This window comes from Gopherus flavomarginatus, chromosome 7 (assembly GCF_025201925.1).
Source record: "Gopherus flavomarginatus isolate rGopFla2 chromosome 7, rGopFla2.mat.asm, whole genome shotgun sequence".
In the NCBI taxonomy this organism is placed as follows: Eukaryota; Metazoa; Chordata; order Testudines; family Testudinidae; genus Gopherus; species Gopherus flavomarginatus.
Genome location: NC_066623.1, coordinates 61,193,777 through 61,215,253, shown reverse-complemented (window position 1 = coordinate 61,215,253; position 21,477 = coordinate 61,193,777). Strand labels below are relative to the sequence as shown.

Genomic DNA, 21,477 nt, shown 5'->3' with positions numbered 1-21,477 from the left:
CTGGCAGCATCTTAGGAAAAGCCACGGCATTGAAACACTGAGCCATACCCCCTCCTGCCCTGTATTCCTGCACCAGGGGCTCTTGTGGCGTCATGGGGTTGTAGAACCAGTGGTGTCACCTCTGCGCATGCTGGGGAGTTCGATTGCACCACCAGGGGTATTCCTGGCAGTGAAGAGAACTTCTGGCTGCTCGGAAGCCCTTTTAGGCCAGCTATGCTGTTACAAAGGGGTCGTAGGTCACCAATGAATTAGTCCCATGTCTCTAGGGACTCCCAGGATGGGCAATGCCCTACTGGATAAAGGAAATGGAATGATTCCAATTGTCTAGTCTGTAGAAAATATAAAAATACATCAGCATCGACACTGGTAAGTGATCAGGAATAAGGGAGGCAGCACAACTCATGTGCTTCCAATCACACACAGCTCTGCAGCAGGCATCTGGGGATACAGTGTGCGACTCCCCCTCTGCCATTCTAACACTGCTTTCAAGGAACTAATGCCAACTGGTTAAGAGTGGCTGAAGTATTAATTTTGTTGATACTTTCAGGTAAACAACTTAATGCCGCGTATCTATCTGCTGGAGATGCAGAGCAGTTCAGAAGCACAGGATTAGCCAGCCAGCGCCCCTTTTGCAGCAAGAGTTTTCTCTCCTCATCACAAAAAACCCTCAAAACATAATGCACAAATATTCCCTGGGCTTGGGGCTGCACTGGCCCAGGGAACAACCTTCTCCCAGGCAGTCTCTACCTTCTCAAGCCAGGAGCAACTGCTCCCATGGCCCCTCCCTGGAGCACCTGAGTTGCTATTAACTGCTTGTTTGCCAGGGACAGGACAGAAAGCTCTGCATAGTGTACAATAATGTCAAATTTTCATTTTCTAAAAGCAAGTCGTGAGGGAAAAACCTCAGGGAAGTGTGGTAGCATGAGAAGGGGATTCTGTAATCTATGGGACATGCTTCTAGTACATTTACCAGGAAGTGACTTTAATGTACTGTTTTTGAACATCTTTTCCCAGTTCATGCCATTAAGGTTAATGATGACTCCCACGAGGTGGGAGCTCGGTCTGGCCTGGAGAGTGTGTGTGCAGTAAGTGACAGGAGAGTAGCCTCTCTCTGTATCTCATGCCCAGGAGACATGGTCTGGCCAGCCAGATGGAGATTCCTTTTGACAGTATGCCGGCGGAGATGCAAGCAATGGCGCATCTTGTTCTGCATCTCTCATGGGGCTGGACACGTGGCTTGTCATTTGTCCAATATCCAGCAGGACAAACTGTCCTTAAACCCTCAATCTGTTTTCAACAGAGACATGGAAAAACCTTCATGTATGTTTCCTTTTTAGTTTTGTGATGGTTATTTTTTCCTCCTCCGTATTGTGTGATCTCTGTGCTCTTCTGACATATATTGTCCTTCTTCTGCCTTTTCCTGATCACTCTTTGCCCTTCTTCCCAAAGATTCCCATCTCCTTCTGGCTCTTTTTGAGCCAGGACAGCACTGTGCCAGCGTTGTGCTATTGATATGAGCCTAAAATTCATCAAAACAATACTAGGATTAGAAATGTTCCTGTACTCCCACCTCATTCAGCATCAACAGGGCAGTATTTAGACCCCTAAGTGTCTAAATTCCTTTTGAAAATAAAACGTAGGCATTGCAACGCTAAGTGCAGCAACACCTACATATCTTTAAAAATCTCAGCCTATGTCTTTGTTTCCCAGGTTAAGTGCCAATCACATCTATGGCATGAAATACAAACATTACATAGATAATCATTAACCTTTGCGGTCCAGCATTGGTTAGATTCCTGGGGATTAAACTGTCTGCCTGAACGATTGAAGCCTTTAATCTTGGATCTTCTCAAGATGTTGAGGCCTTCCTTAGTTGCCACTCATCATTCACTAGCCTGCAGAGAGCCTTCTTTTCAACCCTTCTTGCTCTGGCCAATCTACTCTCCATGTTCTAAGGGAAAGAACACAACCTTGGTTGTGAGGAACTCTTTGAGTTCTAACTACAGCTCTGTTACTGACCTTGGGAAAATCCATTAACCTGCCTGCTTTACTGCCCCCATCTATCCAAGCAAAGTAATAATACTTACCTAGTTCACAGATGGACAGTGGGGATGCATTAAGGTTTGTACAGCACTGTAAATCAGTGACACACTACACATAAGTGCCAAATAGGATAATTACTTAAAGCATACAGGGCTAGATTATACTTTTAGGCACATCCCTGTGTTGGGAGCACAGGGGGAGCCTTAGCACCCCACGAGGATCTCGGAAAAAGATAATTGTCTGGAAAATAAGTGTACTTAGCATAATCCCTCCCCAAGGTCCCCAGTGCATCTTACTGCTCTAGGGATCAGCATGAAGGTGGGGCAGGGACATAGTGACATAAACTGAAGTCCTTAGTGAGGCTGAGGCTGAACTCTCACTGAAGTTAATGGGAATCATGGCCATACACAGAAGTGAGTAAAACCCAAGTAATGACTTTAGGACCTGCCTTGTGTTCACGGGGCACAAGTGAAAGGAGAATGGACTGGCCTTTTGTTGCTCTGCTCCAGGGCTGTTCTTAGGATTTATGGGGCCCTACTCAGTACTATTAAACTGGTTTCCTTACGCCAGCGCATTCAGCTCTGTGAATAGTGGTGCCCCTATGCTACCCCTATGCCAGCACAACTGGTGCCCCTATGCTGGCACATTCGGCTCTGTGATTATGGCCCCTGCCTTCTGCCTAGTAAGGAGACTGCAGTGCATGCTGGATGTGCGGGAGCCGACCTGCTCCTACCTGCTATCCCGGTCATAGGTGGGTGGGTGCTCTGGGGCTGGAGCATCCATGAGGAAAATTTAGTGGGTGCAGAGCACCCACCAGCACCAAGCTCCTACCCTTCCCCCTTCCCCTTTTGCCTCTCGTGTGCCAGCAGCCCCATGCTTACCAACTCCTCCCCACCCTCCAAGCACTTCCAGAGTGCTGCAAACAGCTAATTCGCAGCGTTCAAGCTCCAGGAGGGAGGGGGAGGAGTGGATACGGGGCACGCTTGGGGGAGGAGGTGGGGAAGAGGTGGGGCAGGGATGGAGCAGGGGCAGGGCAGGGGTAGAGGCTTGGGGAAAGGGCTTAAGTAGGGGCGGGGCCAGGAACAGAAGGGTGGTGTTGAGCACCCCCCGGCAAGATGAGAAGTTGGTGCCTATGGTCCCGGTGGTGCCCCAAATTTTCAGGTGCCCTATGCAGCCACATATGCTGTATATGCCTAAGGACAGCCCTGTTCTGCTCTCATAGACTTGCAAATTCCTTCCAGATCTGCTCCTCTTATGGGCTTTGATGCTCTCCCCCTATTAGAGGAATTCTTTGCAGCGTCTTCGTTAGATCTGCTCCAACAGTAATTGCTTCCCCATTTGGTTTCAGGTGATCCCTACATCCAAAGCTCCTTTTTTGGGGTCAGATGCCTGAATAAATATAACTAGATTTTATATATATATATATATATATATATATATATATATATATATATATATATATATATAAAATAGACCTATTTTAAAGGATCATGCCCCTAAATAAATACACCTATACTTTCTTAAAGTGCCATGACCTTGAAGACTGTGGTCTATATATTCTAAGGATGCACCGTGCTGCGCCATCTGAAGACTCCCAGTGCTGCTCTTTTTTCTGCACTTTCTCTACGTTATGTAGTTTATATATCACACTTTGTAGCTGTTGCGTGCTTCTGAATTTGATACTTCAGTAGGTGACTCAGTAGATGATGGTTTTCTGTTCAAGTCAGTACTGAACCTGACGTAGTCCTGGCCGTACTGTGCTGCCAGAGTCCCTTCATTTGGGTGAGCAGTGCTTTGAAACAAAGATATTGACCCTCTGTGGTAAGTAACACTTCCCGATTCTCTTCATGAGTGTGCAGGTCTTAAACTCAGCATCCAGGACAAATTACAACTCAGGGAACAACATTCTAGAGACCTAAAACCACCCTTGCACTTCAGTTAGTTCCGGTACTCTTCTCCAATTCCCTTCTTCCCTCCTACCTTATGCTGCAGGGCAGCATTACAATGTGGAAGCTATCTTACAGTGCACCATAATCTGTTGTTCACTCTCACAGGCTGTGCCCTCAATGCCAACTGGCAAAGGGTTCAATGTTCTGTAACAGCAGCTCCTATCAGACCTGACACACTCACTACATGTAATAAAACTGCTGCCACAGTATTTATCAATGAAGACTGTTGTGTGAGGTATCCAATTAAAGCTTAAATCATAGCGGTCATCATAAGCATTGAGAGATGTACGTAGAGTGGCCGTGCCAGGAGTGATTGGTACCTTCTAAAATATGTTTTAAGCTCTGTAACCAGGAAGAGCTGACAAATAGTTATTTTCCAGAGAGGAGATAAGATGTGTATCTCTCTGTCACATGTAAATTAAGCCAACACACTGGAAACCCTATTTGCATGTGAAATCAACAGGAAAGACAGGTTGATGGAGGAGATATGAAACAAACAGGGGGAGCACACCAGCAACAGGGGAGGAGAGTCTTATATGGGGGTGCACTTCAAAGGTTGACTGGACTAAAAGAGGAGGGGGAAGGACGCCTTTCTTATCCTTCACTGAGGAAGCTAAAAGGACAGCACTTTTTGTATTCATAACATCTGGATCTTGGCCATGTTGGGCTATTGATGCTGGGAGGCCTTAGCTGAGAAATTAAGTAGACAAGAATTTTAGCCTGTTAGTGTTAAGTTTAGACTCTAAGAAGCATGTTTTATATGTAACCTGTTTTTATTATCCTTGCTCACTCTCTCTTCAATCTTAATCTTTGTAAAGAAAGGTTTGTGTTTTCACTATCAATAGATTACAGGGCTGAGCTGTTCTAAAGAATCTGATCCTGAGTGGTTCCAGTCAAGCTGTGCGTGAGCTGTCCCCAGCTCACCTGGCGATTTCTGAGAGTGCCCAGTGACAGGAGTTAGATACTGCACAGGGGACTGCTGGCCGAGGGGCTCAGGAGCTGGTGTGCGTCTGTTGCTAGCCTGCATAGAGAGGGCAGATCTGTGGAAACCTAGAAGTTGGTGCTGTTGGTTTCAAGGAGCTGAGCTACAGCAGGCTTCACGCTAAGAGCAGGTGATAGTGAGGTGCCTCACAACTCTGAGTACCCATGGGGAGAGTGACAGAGGCATATCTTATATCGGGCAAACACTGAGAGAATGTAAGTGGTGGAAATCAGCCAGAGGCTGAAGGAAAAATGGAGATGGAGCAGGGCAGCCCTAGGTTTTGAAGTCCCTCCCAAGAAAGTCCTCTGATGCTCCCTCTTCCATTACCTCCAGCCTTCCAAACAACTCAGAATGATCCTAGCTGTTTGATCTAAAAAGCAGGGCTTTCTCCACATACAGAGAGCTCATGCATGGAGGAGACAGAAGCATGTGGGAAGTCAGGAGGGGATCAGCCTCTTATGAGTGAGTGCAAGTTAGCAGTGGAACTCCATGCAGCAAGGGGGCCCCTTGGTTTGAAGTCTGTCCTGCATAAGGCCATGAGAGAGAGAGAGAGAGAGAGAGAGAGAGAGAGAGAGAGAGAGAGAGAGAGAGGATGGCAACACAGAGAGAAGGAGGAATAGGCAGAAGAGAGAGGGAGTGTGGGGAGGAGAGCAGAAGGAAAGGCGTGGAGAGAGGTGAAAAGAAGGAAAGTGAAGAGGGTGAGACATAATGAAGAAAGGGGGCTAAGCAAGAGACCTGGAGGAGAGGGAGGGTGAGAAAAAGGAAGGGAAGCGAGAAAGTTTATGGAGAGGAGAGAAAAGGGGGGAGAGGAAGTAGAAGGGAAAGAGACAGAGTACAAACAGGAAGAGAAAAATGTCTACTACTCATATCCAACCCCTTTCTATATTTATTTAGAAATGAAAAGCCACTGACTAAAGTCAGAGCAGGAACAAAGGGAGAGAACTGTGCAGAGACTTTCTGGTTCCAGCTGCTGCCCCAGCTCCCTGGCTGCTCCAGGCTGCTCTCTGGGGCAGAGTTGAAGCAAAGGTCTGTCTTGCTACATCAATCATGAGAAAGCCTTTCCTTTGACCAGATATTATGCTCTGTTCATCACGTCCCCTGGCAAGGCTTCTGTTTTTGGAGCGTGACCCCTGTGTCAGTGCTAAGGATGACAAAAAGCAGAGGGAGAATCAAAACCGAGAAAGAGAGGCAGGGTGTCTAGAAGCATATCGCAAAGCTCTTTATCGTCATTGTAAAAGGCTTCAGCAGGGAATCCACTAACCAGCTATGGAGTGTTTAAGGGCAAACACTACAGGAACCAGCTACATACAAAAAGCCTTATGGCATCAGGATCTGCTGTTCTTTTCCCTTCAAATTTCTGTTCCCTCCAAGCTCTCTGCTATCCCACACTGACAGATCCCTGCAGCATAGACTCCCCAGTCTGCTCCTGAGTTTTCACCTTCCCACTGAGACTCTCTCCCCCCAGGAAAGACACTGGGTACTAGATTCTGGAGAGGGCACAAGTTGTGTGCCACCTTCTTGCCTCCTGCATTTTCGGTCAGCCAGGGAGCGGAGCAGGCCCTGGTGTAAGCTAGAGCAGCCTCAGCAGCATCTCTGTCTCAAGGTGCCTACAACATCACATTATGAAGCCACTGAGCAGCTCACAGTAGCCCGAGTGCAGTGCGTTCCTGCTACACCTCCTGCCCCAGCCATATTTCTGGCTTGTCCCTGCACCACTGGCTTGGAGAGGGGCTAATTTCTCCTTCAGGCACACGGGGCTGTAGCTGTACAGTCCATTGGATCCAAATCATAATATTCAGTTTCAGCAGCACTGCTGTACGCACAACAAAAGCCCTCATTTTGCTGCTGGCACAGCACCTTGCTGAGACCACATTTCCCCCTCTCTGTGGACAGTACGGAGACTAAAAAAACCACACTCCAAAGAGTTGATGTAATACAGCTGTAGCTGAGCATCTCATCTCTATGTCTCCTTTCTGTCCATAATCTCACATTAGCTATTTAAAAGCAATCAGGAAGAGGCACTTTCACCCCAGTTCTCGTAAAACCATTCCCAGTTGCTTGTGGGGAGCGTATGTGAGGTTACAGGAAGATGTAAGGCATCAGATGAGACATTCAAGAGCGAAGAGGGAGCTGACAGAACCATTCTGTGTCCCGGTGGTAGCTATGGTTGCCAGCTGGTGGGTTTTTAACCAACCTGGCCAGTTTTTGTACTGCCTTGGTGGTGAAAAGATTTAATGTGTGGGTTTTCACTTGGGACCAAGCTTCCCTGTAAGCTGTGCACACGTGTGTCCACACAGTGATTTTGTAACTACCATGCATGCCAAGTAGCTGGGAGAGTGGCTGACATCTGAGTGTGTGCCAGGCCCTCAACCTGCTGAAACCACAGTGGCTTCTCCCAGCATCGGGGGCTGGGAAGGGGGACAGAACATAAGAACAGCCATACTGGGTCAGACCATTGGTCCATCTGGCCCAGTATCCTGTCTTCTGCCAATGCCAAATGCAAGTTGCCACAAAAAGACCCAAGACCCAAGCCTCGTCCGGAGTGGAGTGGTTGAGGCAGGGGCTCCTGGTAGGGGACAGCAGGAGGGCTCCCTTAAGGGCTGAGGTGGGGGTGAGGTTCTGCATCTCAGAGATGGCAACCCTAGTATCTCCTGGATTCTGGCTAGGGGAGGGGAGGATGGGGGCAGGGTTTCTCTTTTCCCCAGGGTGCGAGGGGGGGCGAGGGGAGAGCTGGAGGCAGCAGACTCTGTCATTTTCTATCTCTGCCTTGGGGAGGAAGCAGCAAGGGGTGGATCTTTCTGGGAAAGAAAAGAGTCAGAAAGGGAGCTCCCGTCTGGTACTAGTGCAGGAAAGATTAGAGCCCCATCAACTCCCCAACCAGGCACCAGCCCCTCCTGCTGCTCCCGCTTTAGATTATTGTGCTTGAGAAGTTCTTATTTCACCAGCTCAGGGAGAGGCAGGGGAGCTTAGCTCCCAAACTCAGGGCAGAGAGAGTAGGAACCTTCAGTGATTTTCCCTAAGACCACTTCTTTCACTTCACTGACTGCATTCCCTGCCCCATAAATGTTTTTAGAGACAAACTTGGAATGGAGTAATGCTGGCCAAGTAGGATTCTTGTCATAAACTCTTAAACAGCCCTACCTTATAGGAAAGGTCTGAAAGGGCAAAATTCAGCTCTGCCGTAAGTGGGTGGAAAACTTATTGATTTCAATTCTGCTTATTCCAGAGCTGAATTGGTTGGATCGCATACATGCAGAGAAAGTAAATACAGTGGCTGCGTCCACATGTGCCTCTTTTTATAAATTTATCTACACACAGAAATCAGAACGCTCCAATTTCCAAATCTTTGTAATCATAACTTGTAACCTGAGCTAGCCAGAAACATTATCGAAATCTCACAATTGCTAAGCACTAAAAGTGATAAGAGCACTTCAACCACCTCGCTAGCGAGGTGGTAACCATGCAGTGTTCCTTCTTTTTCCTTTTTATTGTAGATGTTATGGTTAGAAATTCTAAGATACTTCCTATGTACAAATAAGAGTTAAAAATGTGTCAAGATAATAAACCAAAGTAACGAAAAGCCCAGCTGTAAAAGGAGACAAGTTCACAAATTATATATTTTATAAACAGTTTTAGCTAGTGACAAATGTCTTTTACAAAGTGAGGCTTTAACAACTATATGGCAAGCAGAATGTATAACTTGAGCCTGGGAATATCAAAGGACCCTACAGGAGTCAGGCTCTCAAATCCCTTTGAAATTCTGCCTACATTCCTAGCAAAACACGGATTAAAAAACAACACAGGAGGCGGTTCCTTTAACCACATGAGAGCCTCATGTAACTGTAATCTGTGGAGGACAGTAATTGAGCCTGCTGTAGAAAAACCACATGATCAGCAGTTAAGTCTTTTTGTGCCAATGGCAGAGATTTTGAAATGAATAGGAGTTGTATTTGTTGGGGATGAGTGAACAGTGGCATATACCGTAAAGAGGCCTTACCTGGTCTGAAGTTGCTTCTTTTCTTCCATAAATCCAATGTTTCCCCCTTATAGATGGGGTGGCTGCATTCCGCGCCTTCCTGAAGACAGAGTTCAGCGAGGAGAATCTGGAGTTCTGGCTGGCCTGCGAGGAGTTCAAAAAGACCCGGTCGACAACCAAACTGGCATCCAAGGCCCACAGGATCTTTGAAGAATTCATTGATGTGCAAGCTCCTCGAGAGGTTGGTAGGCATACACACTCTGGTGGGATTAATCTGAGTGAAAGGTATTGCAGGGAAACACACTTGGCAAGGGGAAGGAAAGGGGAGTTGTTTGCCACATCCATGGGCAGCTCTATGTTTTTTACTGCCCCAAGCATGGCAGTCAGGCGGCATTCGGCGACGTTTCTGCGGGTGATCTGCCAGTCTAGTGCCTTTGGCGTACCTGCCACCGAATTGCCACCGAAGCCTGCCTGACTGCTGCTTTCACAGCGACTGGCAGGCCACCCCCTGCAGCTTGCCGCCCCAGGCTTGCTGCGCTGGTGCCTGGAGCCGCCCCTGGCCACATCTCTCTCCACTATCAGTGACTCACATCCCCAGTGCTGGGATTTTGTACTCTTCAGGGGATCACTGCAGATGTAAAGAGCTGATCAATGATTTCACTAGCTACTGTTGGCCAGTGTATCTGGATATCTGAGTTACTGCAGCCTGCATCCCAAAGCCTCCAGTGGGGAACCTCTGAGAATCAATGGCTTGATAGAGACATCACTCCTTCATTCTTTCACAAATATCAAAATTGATTATTTATAGGCCCCCAAAACGGCCTTCAACAACACTCTCAGCAACTGCTCTAACCTGTTGAATCTCCAAGAGTTAGAGTGTATGTGTCAATCTAGGCCCTATAGCCCTCTGAATTTGTAGAATTCAGCTTTGTTAGAATTTCTGAAAGTTACGAGCAATAGCACACGGTGCTGAATAGAAAGCGTAGCCACAACTTCGAGCCTGGACTTGTGAATTCTCCTTTAACATAATCACAGTTTATGATGTTATATCCTGCATTGTGATGTCACGTTGTGATGTCATATTGATTATTCAGCAAGGGCCTGCTCACAGATTCCTCTAGTGAATGTGTACCCAATTTCCAACAGGGCTTCCAGCAGGGAAAACTCAGATTTTAACCACAACTTGTGACCTACTAATATTGTTAATTTGGGCCTCTGATGAGGCACACACTCATCCCTCTGGTGGAAAGGCTAATGAGCATTCCTGCAATCAGGCAGTGTCAATTACATGCACCTGCAGAACATGCTACACGTGGAGAAGTGGGTCTTAAAAGGGTGATCCTGGCCATGAGGGGAGTTTTTCCAGGAATAAGGAGGCTTCTAAGGCATGCTGGTAAGCTCCAGCAACAAGGGAAATTGAGCCTGAGGCAGCTGCTAACATTTTCCTTCAAACCTCACCCCATTTGAGGCAGATAGACACTACAATCTTGGTATAAGCAAAAGCCCTGGAGGGCTGATTCCAGCCAGTGAACTGTGGTAGGTCCTGGGGAGTGCTCCCAGGGGCTAGAGACAAGGAGACTATAAATTGGGTGCTGAAAAGACCCTGGGAGTGAGCTGAACTCCTGCTGGGAACAGTAAGATTGCCCAGGAGTGGGGGACCCAGGGGCAAGAGACTCAAAGGTACTTTGGCTCATGCCCAAGCTGAAGGTTGGTCAACTACAGAGCCAAATTGAACTCCCACTGAAATCAATGGCAGTCTTTCTCATTATGTCAGCTGGAGTGGGAGGAGATCCAGTGTCTTGTGGCACTGAATGCATTCCAGCTGGGAATAGACACTTGGGTTTAGGTTAGATTAGGAGATGTTGATCTCTATGATAGCTAAAGGGTGATATCTAAAATCGGATCCCACAGTCATGACCTTTGGTGTATCAAAATTTGAAATGACCCACCAGCATAATGCACAGCCAACTAATGCTGTAACCATCTTAGGGGAGGCACAGATAAAGGTTCCCTTTTTTGACTGCGTTATATTTGGGTACCACGGAAGCCTCCCTATTCAAAAGATGAATAATAGCAAACTCTCTCACACAGGAATATCTTTTCACCATCTTTCTCATAACAACCACAGTTAAGACTGGTTGGTTTTTAGGGCAAAAATCTGGGAAAATTCAGGAATTTGTCACAGCAAAAATGCTAAAGTCATAAGTTTAGGGAGTTTAAAATGGAAAAGTCCAGGCACAATATATTTTAGTAAGTAGTTTGTCATGGGAAATTATGAGAAAAGTCAAACAGTTTATTGTAAAACAAAAAATAACAAAGCTATTTGATAAGATTTTAGTAATAGTTTAAAATTACTAACAATTCATTATCCAACACACTAAATGAATAGAGAGCCAAACTTGTAAAAATTCATAAGCGTCTTGATGAGTGATGGGATAGCTGGGGTGACAAAGACTCTGAGTCAACATGTTCAGACTTGCAGTAGGTACCTAAAGTTAAGCACCTAAATTCACACCTATGCACCTAAATAAAAATGGTCTGATTTTCAGAGGTGCTGAGCACACACAGCTAATATTGAAATCAATATGGATTGAAGTGCTTAACTTAAGCCACCTAAGTTAGAAAATTTGGGCAGTGACTTATTATGAATCCCTCCCTCTCCTGCCCCAAAAGGTTATGTTGTTGTGTTATTAACTATATAAACCAGAGTTACTCTATATAATCCTTCATGTTGTCTCTCTCCCTAGGTGAACATAGACTTCCAGACACGGGAGGTGACAAGAAATAATGTGCAGGAGCCCTCACTATCTTGCTTTGACCAGGCCCAGGGGAAAGTGCACAGCCTCATGGAGAAAGACTCTTACCCCAGGTTCCTGAGATCCAAAATTTACACAGACCTGCTGACCCAAACCCAGAGGAGGCTCAGCTAGAGCAGGGATGGGACCCTCAGAAACCATAAGCTTCCCATGGCAGTCCAAACCATTTCCAAATTTGAAACTTCATTGGTGTTAAAAAAGCAGGGGTAAAGGAGGAACAGGAGAGATAAAGGGGGAGCCCATTTCAGAGTGTGACTCAAACGCAGTTCTAGGACTCTTTGGAGAGTCTCTGTGTGTGTTTGGTTAGTGGTAGCACCTAGCAGTTTCTGGCCTATTCAGGATCAGAAATATGTCCTCCGTAGTGCACTGGGTCATCTATCAAGAAGGCAGGTTTCCCAAAACTTACTACACTGGTTAGTTGGTAAATAATGCCTATATGAACTTCCATCCTTCCAGACCTCTTCCCCACTCTCACCTATCCCACATAGTTGGAGGGGACACTAAGGGCAGTCATGAAATTAGTGTAACTGAGTACAATCCAAAGCACTGCTGTCACTCATGTGAGGGCGTGGGACTCCAAGCTAGAGACCATGGAGTTCCTAAAGCTACAGGCCTTGGGATGTCTCCCAGGGTAGAACGGATCAACTGAGTCAGCTCTTTCTTCCATTTTTGTGCTCACATTGTGATGTCAGCCATGACCTTGCTGCACCCCCTTTCTATCTGATGATGCTCCCCTAATCCTAAAGCCCTTTTCTTTAGGGGAGGGAAACGGAATGTTATTTTCACGTGCATTGTCAAGGAGCCAAAGTTTCCTCCCCAGGAGGCCAAACCAAAAGTCCTTACTAGAAATGATTCTAGTAAAAAATTATAATTATTATTTGATAGGAGCCCCAGGCACGGAGCAGGGCTCCATTGTGCTAGGCTCTGTACCAAAACCATAACAAAAAGATGCTTCTTGCCCCAGAAGAGCTTTGTAGTTGGGAGGCAACAAGTGATGCCCCATCATGCTAATTGCTAACAAGGGAGGGGAATGCAAGACCCGCCTGTTGTGTGACACCACACGTTTCATGCATTGCTTGACTGGGCATGACAGAGAGAGGTAAAAGTAAAGGGATTTGTGTGCAGTGTAGCACACCGCACACAACACTTAAAAATAGCCTCTGTTCTGGCCTCGTGCAGCAGCTGATAACATTGATACTGAAGTTATTTTTATTTGTTGTCCATGGACTGCTTTTATTTATTGATTGCTAACGGTGTGTTCAGTGCTGTACAAACAACTATGGAGATGTGGTCCCTACTATGCAGACAGATAAGACAGTGGAAACATGTTCTGCACGGGATGAGAGTCCAGTCTTGAAGCAGTATATAAGACACTTATTTGCTATTGTATTTTCCATATTTTTGTTGCATAGCTTAAGAAAAGATTATGCACAGACATCAACGGTGTCACACAACCACCAAGTTATGCATAAATAAATTTACAATAGGCTCCAATTTCTATGTTTAGGGTGGTCCGTGGGTTTGCTATCCCAAAAAGTTTGGATTAAAACTTTGATTCAACATTGAGTAAACAGGATGGACTAGAGTCTAAAGCTACACACATCAAATAGGAAAAAGCTGCATGGATCTCAAAAGGTATTGCACATCCATGCATTAGGTAGGACAGCTTTCAAGCACTGTTTTGAGGGATGCTGTGCTGGGGGAGCTGATGGATGTATAGCCTCTGTTCAGTAGTCATTATGAGGTTTCTCTCATTATGATGGAGGGTTTTTTTAAAATAAATTTCTTTCAAGTCCTATCTCTATAATGTGAACACTGGATGGAATTGACACTTGGGCTGAATGGGAAAAGGAGAGGAGAGAAAGCTGGTGCGTGGTTAGGTACAGAGTGGCTTAGCTTTGCTGAACAGGAGTTCACTCATATGCCATTGTGTTGACCAATAACCAAAGTTTTGCATGGTGGTGACACTGGGCTCCAGGTGACTGGGTATTTGTGGTTTGGGATCACAATGAGGGTGGGGAGCATGGTTGTCTCATTTCAGAGTCATGTGCAGCAGGTCAGAGTTCTCAGGCACCAGAGGCTATATGCTATATGTATAGGCAAAATGTGTTTTCTAAGGGAAGATTATCTTACAGCATCTGACAGCACTGTTATTCTAAAACTGATTCTCTACTTTTCATTCTGCAAACCACTTTGTTAGAGATAGACCCTCTCATGGGTCAATTTTCATTCTATTAGCGGGACTATTGGAAAGGGCATTGAGCCCTGTGATCTGAGAACCATTGTTTACAGATGTCCTTTGCAACTGGATTGTAAAATAAGTGGCAGGGACTGGAATACAGGTTTGCAAGTTGTGTGGAACTGAGTCTGTGTAACGCTGACAGACCTCGGTCGTCAGCAGGTGGGATCGAAGCTGGGGCCTCTGGAGCTTAGTGCATGAGCCTCTACCACATGAGCTAAAAGCCCACTAGCTGTTAGCTAAGGCTGTCGAGCAGACTCATTTTCTCTCTCTCTTTAAGTGGTCTCGGTGGCACTAGATGGGACAGAACACCACACCCAGGAGGTGTGTGGGTTACATCTGCACCCAAATGCAGGCCCCATAGTACAACCTCTCTATTTATTTTCTTTAAAAGTACCTCTAGAATCTATCATGAATTCCCTTAGCCTATACATTTTGTCAACCTAGCAAATGAGATTGCGGAGATAACTATCTCAGGAACCTTGTGCAATGCACTAGAAGGAATCAAAGACTGATGAAATTATTCTTTGATCATTCCTGGGCTATATTTTTTGTCCTACTAAACAGAATGAAACCACATATAGATCCCCATTGTGCTGCAGATGTAAGATAAAAAGTGCAAGGGGCGAGGCGCGATCACTGAGAGACACTGGGAAAAATTTACTTACATCACTCCACAGGGTTCATGGAACATTCTGAATATGTTTTCTGTGCAGTTGTGAGGCAGACACCAAGAGAGAGCTACTGAGGAATTGAGGTGAACTCTTCTCCCTAGGACACAAGCTGTGGCACCCTCATTTAGGGCTGTGCTCTGTCTTTAGATGTGGGGAGCTCCTGCTGAGTTAAGATGAAGTCAGTGGGAGCTGAATGCACAGAATTTGCTCCTTAATGCAGAAATGTCTACGTGACTCCTTGCATGAAAGTGAACTGGTGCATGAAAACAAGGACTGTACAGCTTTTGGAATGGTGAGCACACTCTTCAGTGTGACAGGATGGGCATGCCTATATGGTGGCTTTCAGGGAGTGGTTGAAAGGTCTTAGCTGCCTTTTATGACACTATGATCTGGGAGAGACCACCACCAGTGACAACACTGAAAGTGCTGAGATTGTGAAGGCAGGGGAGGGCTATGTATATTTTATCTCTTTTATATGAATCCACACACTGTGATTGTGAATGCTAAGCGTGCATATATGCACAACTCTGCCCTTTTTTCTAAGTGAAGAATCACTGAAACATAGAAATACAGGAGTGGAAGGGACCTTGATAGGTCATCTAGTCCAGTCCCCTGCACTGCGGCAGGATTAAATATTATCTAGACCAGAATCTATCTATTATCTAGACCAGAAAGTGCTAGTGGGGATGCATAGTCGGTGCTTTTAAAAGAGAATAAAGATCATTTTTAAAGAAAAGAAAGTTGGTCATTTTTATTTCTTGTTTATAAGGCACCCAAAAAGGCTCCATCCATAGAACATTAAGGACTCCGGGGATAGTTCAACAGATGGTATCCTCAGTGCCTGCTAATACTTCCCAGCCCTTTGGGAGGCCATCCTATTCAGCAGAGAACTCAGCCTACTATAAGAGCACTGTGAGAAAATATCATTGCACAGGTCGACTCAGGCAGTTGGCATAAAAAACCCAGTAAAGTGAGAGTTCCTGCATGACTGGGAATGAAGGGCAAGTACAGCTGGACAGCTGAGGGCTGGATAGAAAGTATATGGGATGGGGAGGAGAAGGGAGGTTTCTCCCACCAACAATAGGAGGTCAGACAGTTGATTGTCCATTTAAAAAGACTTCCCCTGGCTGAGTGATTTTACCCAGGGCCAGCTCCAGGCGCCAGCAAAGGAAGCACTTCGGCGGCAACTCAGTCGCTTTGCTTCAGTCTTTGGTGGCACTTCTGCAGCAGCTCAATCGCGCTGCTTCAGTCTTCAGCAGCACTTCGGTTGAAGCTCAGTCAGGTTTTTCCTTTTTTTTGCCACTTGGGGCAGCAAAAACGCTGGAGCTGGCCCTAATTTTACCTGATGTAAGCTGTATGCCCCCACCCCTTTGCGTCTATCTCTTCATCCAGACTAGGTGATTGGGGTGAAACTATGGAAAATTTGACACTCTATTGCAGATTTTGGAACAGACTGGGCAGTTCACCAGATTAGTGCCCATCCCCATGATAAGATATCTGCAGGATTTCCTGGTGTATGCTCAGTGAGGTTCCCCCTCCAACATTGCTGTCTTGAGCTACACTACTATTTATGGCAGTAAGGACAGATAGAAAACAACCTAATGATTTAAAGCCTTTTTTTTTTAAACACAAGAAATTAGCATCATTTGCTGTCTTTTATGCCAAAGTCAGCCTGAACTGAATTAAAATAGGAAAGTTATGTAATCTTCTCCTTTAAAATCAGGAGCTCTTAAAGAAAATGGTGATTTAGCCTCAGCCATTGCAAACACTAGCTAGTCTGTAGGGATAAATTCTCGAAGAGAAATATCCTGCCTTTTCTTCAACTCTTATTGATGTTAAAGGGGCATCAACAACTTTTCACACTTCCCTCTGAAAATTCTGGACCCAGTATTGTTATAACAAAGGCTGCTATAATCAAAAGGGTGGGAGAAAAAATAGGTTTTTTCTACCTTTGCATTTGACAACACTTTGCATATGATCCCATTTGCTACTTCCCCTCAACAGCTTGTCAGTTTGTGAGGCTCTCTGACAACGAGGGAAGAGCAAATGCATTTTCCTATTTTTAAAAATAATTTTAAAGTTACCAAATTTCACAGTGGGACTCAGAGGCAGGGGTAGAAACTGAAACTGCTTTTAACCTTTTCCCCCAATTAACCAGATTAGAAGTTGTCTACGTCCCTTTAAATGTAAACATTAGTGCACTGACAAGTCCATGCTGTTCACACTGGGAAATATGAAGGGCCAGGTCTTGATGATCTTCGTGTATGTCTACACTACAGCCTAGTCTATGGCACGGCAGCAAGCATCTACACTATGGCTCTACATCAACAGAATGGGTTTTTCCATCAGTGTAGTTAATTCACTGCTCTGAGAGGCAGGAAGCTAGACTGATGGAAGAATCCTTCCTTTGATTGTGTCTACACAGGGATTAGGTCACCCTAATTATGGGTGCAAAATTTTTCACAGCCCTGAGCAATGTGGCTAGATTGACATAAGTTTAAGATGTAGACTAGACCTGAGTATTGAGGGAATGTATGTGTGAGTGTGTGTATGAGCGAATGTGTATGTACTTTATATATAAATTATTTAATGTTTCCCAGTAGAGGATCGTTACTGTGATTTCTTTGCGGCATATGTAAGATTGGTTAGTAATGGGAGACGTAAAGTTCTGCTATACTTCCAATGACCCGTAACAGCACATATATCAAACTGAACTGAATGTTCATTGATACAGAAACAAAATTGAAATGTTTACAGCATTCAGAGCAATATCAAAGCATACCTCATGCCAATCCCCGAGTGCCTCTCACTTGTCAGTGCATATCTGTCTCTTCTCCATGTACGCCTCTCACTTGTCCCTATAAACCTACCCTCACATTCCCCATACTTGTCCCTAGCTACCAGTGCTTCTCATTTATCTTTGCACGCATGTTCTATATCCTCACAAAGCTGTCCCTGAATACCTCTTGTCCATGGATACCTTTCCCTTCTTCCCAGCAACCTCTCAGCCATCACTGAATACTTATTATTTCATGCTTCTCATTTATCCTCACATCCCTGTCCCCACATACTTGTCTTCTGTTGTCACATACCTGTTCATGATGCCTCTCATTTTCCCCCTCATTTCCCCCAGATACCTATCTGCTGTCTTTTAATATCTTTGCAGCATACCTCTGACTGTCATTACACACTGCGCTGCGTAGCTGTTACCTGTCCCTACCCAACAAATGCCTGTCATCTTACCTGTCACCTGTCCCTTGCTATGGGGACCAGTTTCACACATTGTGGCTACATTCCATTTCACCTCTTGTGCTGGAGCTGCTGCAGTCATCTTGCGTCTTAGCACAGCACTCGCTCTGACACACAAGTCAAAGATCATGGAAGTGAAACCAAGGCATGTTTGCTGCTACTTCAGAAATTATTTCCCGCCTCAGACATATTTTTGGGGCTTTCTGAAGATTTTGGCTTGTTCCTAATTTTGTGTCCCCTTTTCTCTGTCTTTAAAGCTCCAAATGCCATGTTTGCTGGCAGGGTGTGGCAACGTGAGGTGAGGGCTGGTGCTGTCATTACTCCAGTTCTCCTATTAGATTAGGAGTCAATAGCTGCTTTGTTGGGATTACTGCTGTGCTTCCTTTTAGCTTCCCAATTTCCACAAGGTAGTGTTCATCTACAGATATGTGTCATATATTTGCGTAGTCAAGGTGGGTTATTTTTTTCTCTGCACCTCTCCTCGGCTTTATTAAAAAGCTGTACCTCTAATTCAAGGCTGTGTAATAAACTCAGTTGAAGCTCCAGGGTGTATAATTGGAAGGGCTAGGGGGCAGAGGAGAAAAGGAATTGTGAGGCTGAGAGTCTAGTCCCTAAAAAATGAACCATTTGTGCAGAAAGGCACGTAAGGTGAGACTGGCTGTCTGAGGCTCTTCTTGGGAGAATCCACACCCCAAGGATGTTGTGGAGGACTTGGCTCTGGTGTCAGTCTCTTGTCTCCAGTCATTGCTTCACATTTCCAGTCCTTTTCTGTCTGGTTTGAAGCCCAGCTGACCAGTCTGCCAATCCAGATGGGCTGTGGTCCAATTTCCAGCTTATTTTCCTCTCTGGTATTCACAGTACAATTTGCTAAACTAGAGTGGTGGAGCTGCTATTGGCTCAATGGACAGCTTTTGTATCTGTATATATCCCAGTACTCTTCACCCTTTCACACTGCTGGGCCCACAGGCTGAATCTAAACCACTGCAGATCAGGATCAGCTCTGCTTTCACATACTGTAGAACCAACCACATTGCAGTGTGAGGAGTATCTGCATATTGCTCTGCTCATGTCTACATCCACCAGTTAAAAAGGGATGGGGGATGGGCATGGGGGGAAGGACATGTCTGATTTTATATTTACTTATGCAACAGAACGGGTCTCAGTGGGATTTCCAGCCATGAGAGCAAGCAATGAGTAACCCATGGCATGGAACTGGCTTCTTTAAGAACTGTGAGCCAAGTGTCTCATCTCCCTTATATTGACTCTCTTCCTTTCTTTACAATCAGAACAGGGACCTGGGTTTCCATTTTCCTTGTGTCAAAGCCACCAATACCACCTTGAATCTGTATCCTTCATTAAAAGCATCAGAAATAAGGGTGCCAGTGAAAACATTGAATAGGGAGAGGGAACTTTCAGTACCAGCTGATATTACTAGGTTGGGTAATTTGGTACCAGGCCTGAGTAGAATGCAAGTTAAGGTGTCTTCCTAACCAGACATGCTTTCAGGAACTTTGTGTGGTTCAGAAGGGACTCATGAGAGCCTTAGCTTAGGGAGGAGTGAACTGAGAATTGAATCACTGGACATCTTGCCTGGGAAGCCAGCTCCTTTAAGACGCTGTCTATTCTATGGTTCTCTTTTAATTAGGTTCTTATGCCATGACCATCACCATGACAAATGCACACCAAAGTTGTTGTTTAGCAGAGCTTCAACTGCAGTTTGGACAGGACCTAGAAGCTGATCTCTATAGATCCTTCCTATTTGCCATGCAAGTTTAAGATGAAGGCAGTGGTTAGGGTTTCCGTCTGGAGTTCCCTCTACATTAGCTGCTCTTGTTTGAAAGAGTCACTTACACCCAACTCATATGAGATGTTTGGCTGATGATGTCTTTGTCATTATCACTGATTTATGTCATTACGATGTAAAGTGGAATATTGTCATTCACCTTTACTGTAGCAAATACTGTGAGGATGTAATAAACACAAACTGAAAACTGTTTCCTCTGTGTCTGTGGGTTTCCTTCTGACTTCACTCACATTCAGGAGGAGAAAAGATCTTTCAGTGCTTTATCTATCTGCTCGGAATCTATCTATTCCCCCTCCTCCCCGCAGCTATTCTCATCCTGTGTATTGATTTGATTGGCCTGGAGATTTTCAGTGATTCCATGGTAGCAGTAGGTCTTCTGTACAGCCCTGCCTTGTGGTACAGTAACCTAGATCTAGTTGTGTTGGAAGAAAAGTGGTGGAGGAGAGGGACAAGGATACTGGCAGCAGAGGGAATGTAGGAAAAGCAAAGGATGGTCCCTCGGGTTCTCCTGAGGAACTGCTGTCCATGTTCAGAGCTGAAGTGGGAGACAGCACACCTAAATCTACTATTGTCATCAGCTTCAGAGAGTCCGCCTAGTGTCTAAGGCAAAAAAATATTGTGGGGGCATGACCTTTCTTCTATAAGAATAGTGCAAATGATTCCCGAAATGTCATCTATTGCTTGTGTCTGCAAAGGGATTAGTCAAGGTGTAGACTAAAAAGATGCATACCTACTGATATATGGAGGAAACATCAGCCAAGACATTAAACTTTGTGGAGCAGAACTGCAACTAGGACCAGCAGCGGGTCTCCCTTCCCCTGCCTGTTGTACACTTTATGGGTGCAGAAGAAGCCACTTCTGCCAGATGAATCTAGCAGAGCAAGGGAAGTTACTCTAATAGAATAATGCAGTAGGTGCAATATGTCAGCAGAAGATAGAGGAAAGCAGGAATGCGAGGAGACAGAATGCTTCAAGAGTGGGGGAGATCACACACAAAGTGATGACAGATTTCCTCCCTTTGCCTTTTGAGAAGAAATTTAGTTCCAACAAATGGAAAAACTGGCCATTTAATAGGATACAAGTAATAACCATGGATGTGTCCAGAACAAATCATGACAAACCACCTAATTTCCTTCTCTGACAGGGTTACTGGCTTAGTGAATGGCATGAAGCTGTAGACATGATGTATCTAGATACTGGCGCCAACTTTCTAATATGCCGGGGGGCCTCAACCCCTGGCTGTGCCCCAGAACCTGCCCCCACTCCACTCCTTTCTCCAAGGCCCTGCCTCTGCCCACCCCCACTCCATACCTGCCCTGCCTCTTTCCACCTTGTTCTGTTCCCACACTGCACAGTGCCCTCGCACCTCCCCTAGCCTTCTGCATGCCACCAAACACCTGATCACGGCAGGTGGGAGGCGCAGGGAAGGAGGGGGAAGCGTTGACAAGCAGGTCCTGCCAGCAGGCAGCAAACACCATTTTTTCACCGTGGTGCTCCAGCCCCAGAGCACCCATGGAGTCGGCACCTATGTATCTTGATTTAGTAAAGATTTTGACACAGTCCCACATGACATTCTCAGAAACTAGGGAAATATGGTCTAAATTTAATTACTAGAAAGTTGGGGCAAAACTGGTTGAAAGACTACACTCAGAAAGCAGTTATCAAGGGTTTGCTGTCAAATGGGAGGCGACATACACAGTGTGGTCCCACAGGAGTCTGTCCTTGGTCTGGTACTGTTTATTATT

At 45.5% G+C, this 21,477-nt stretch overlaps 1 protein-coding gene across 5 annotated transcripts in view; it reads left to right on the top strand.

Moving 5' to 3' along the window:
• The window catches only part of RGS8 (regulator of G protein signaling 8), a 34,405-nt gene extending 21,505 nt beyond the window's left edge, over positions 1-12,900 (top strand). For all 5 annotated transcript variants that reach the window (XM_050963552.1, XM_050963548.1, XM_050963547.1 and 2 more), the window contains 2 exons: positions 9,025-9,191; positions 11,698-12,900. In XM_050963552.1, the coding sequence (XP_050819509.1) occupies positions 9,025-9,191; positions 11,698-11,880 (350 nt within the window). In that variant the 3' untranslated portion in view covers positions 11,881-12,900. The remainder of the gene's footprint in view (positions 1-9,024; positions 9,192-11,697) is intronic.
• The last annotated feature ends 8,577 nt before the right edge of the window (positions 12,901-21,477 follow it).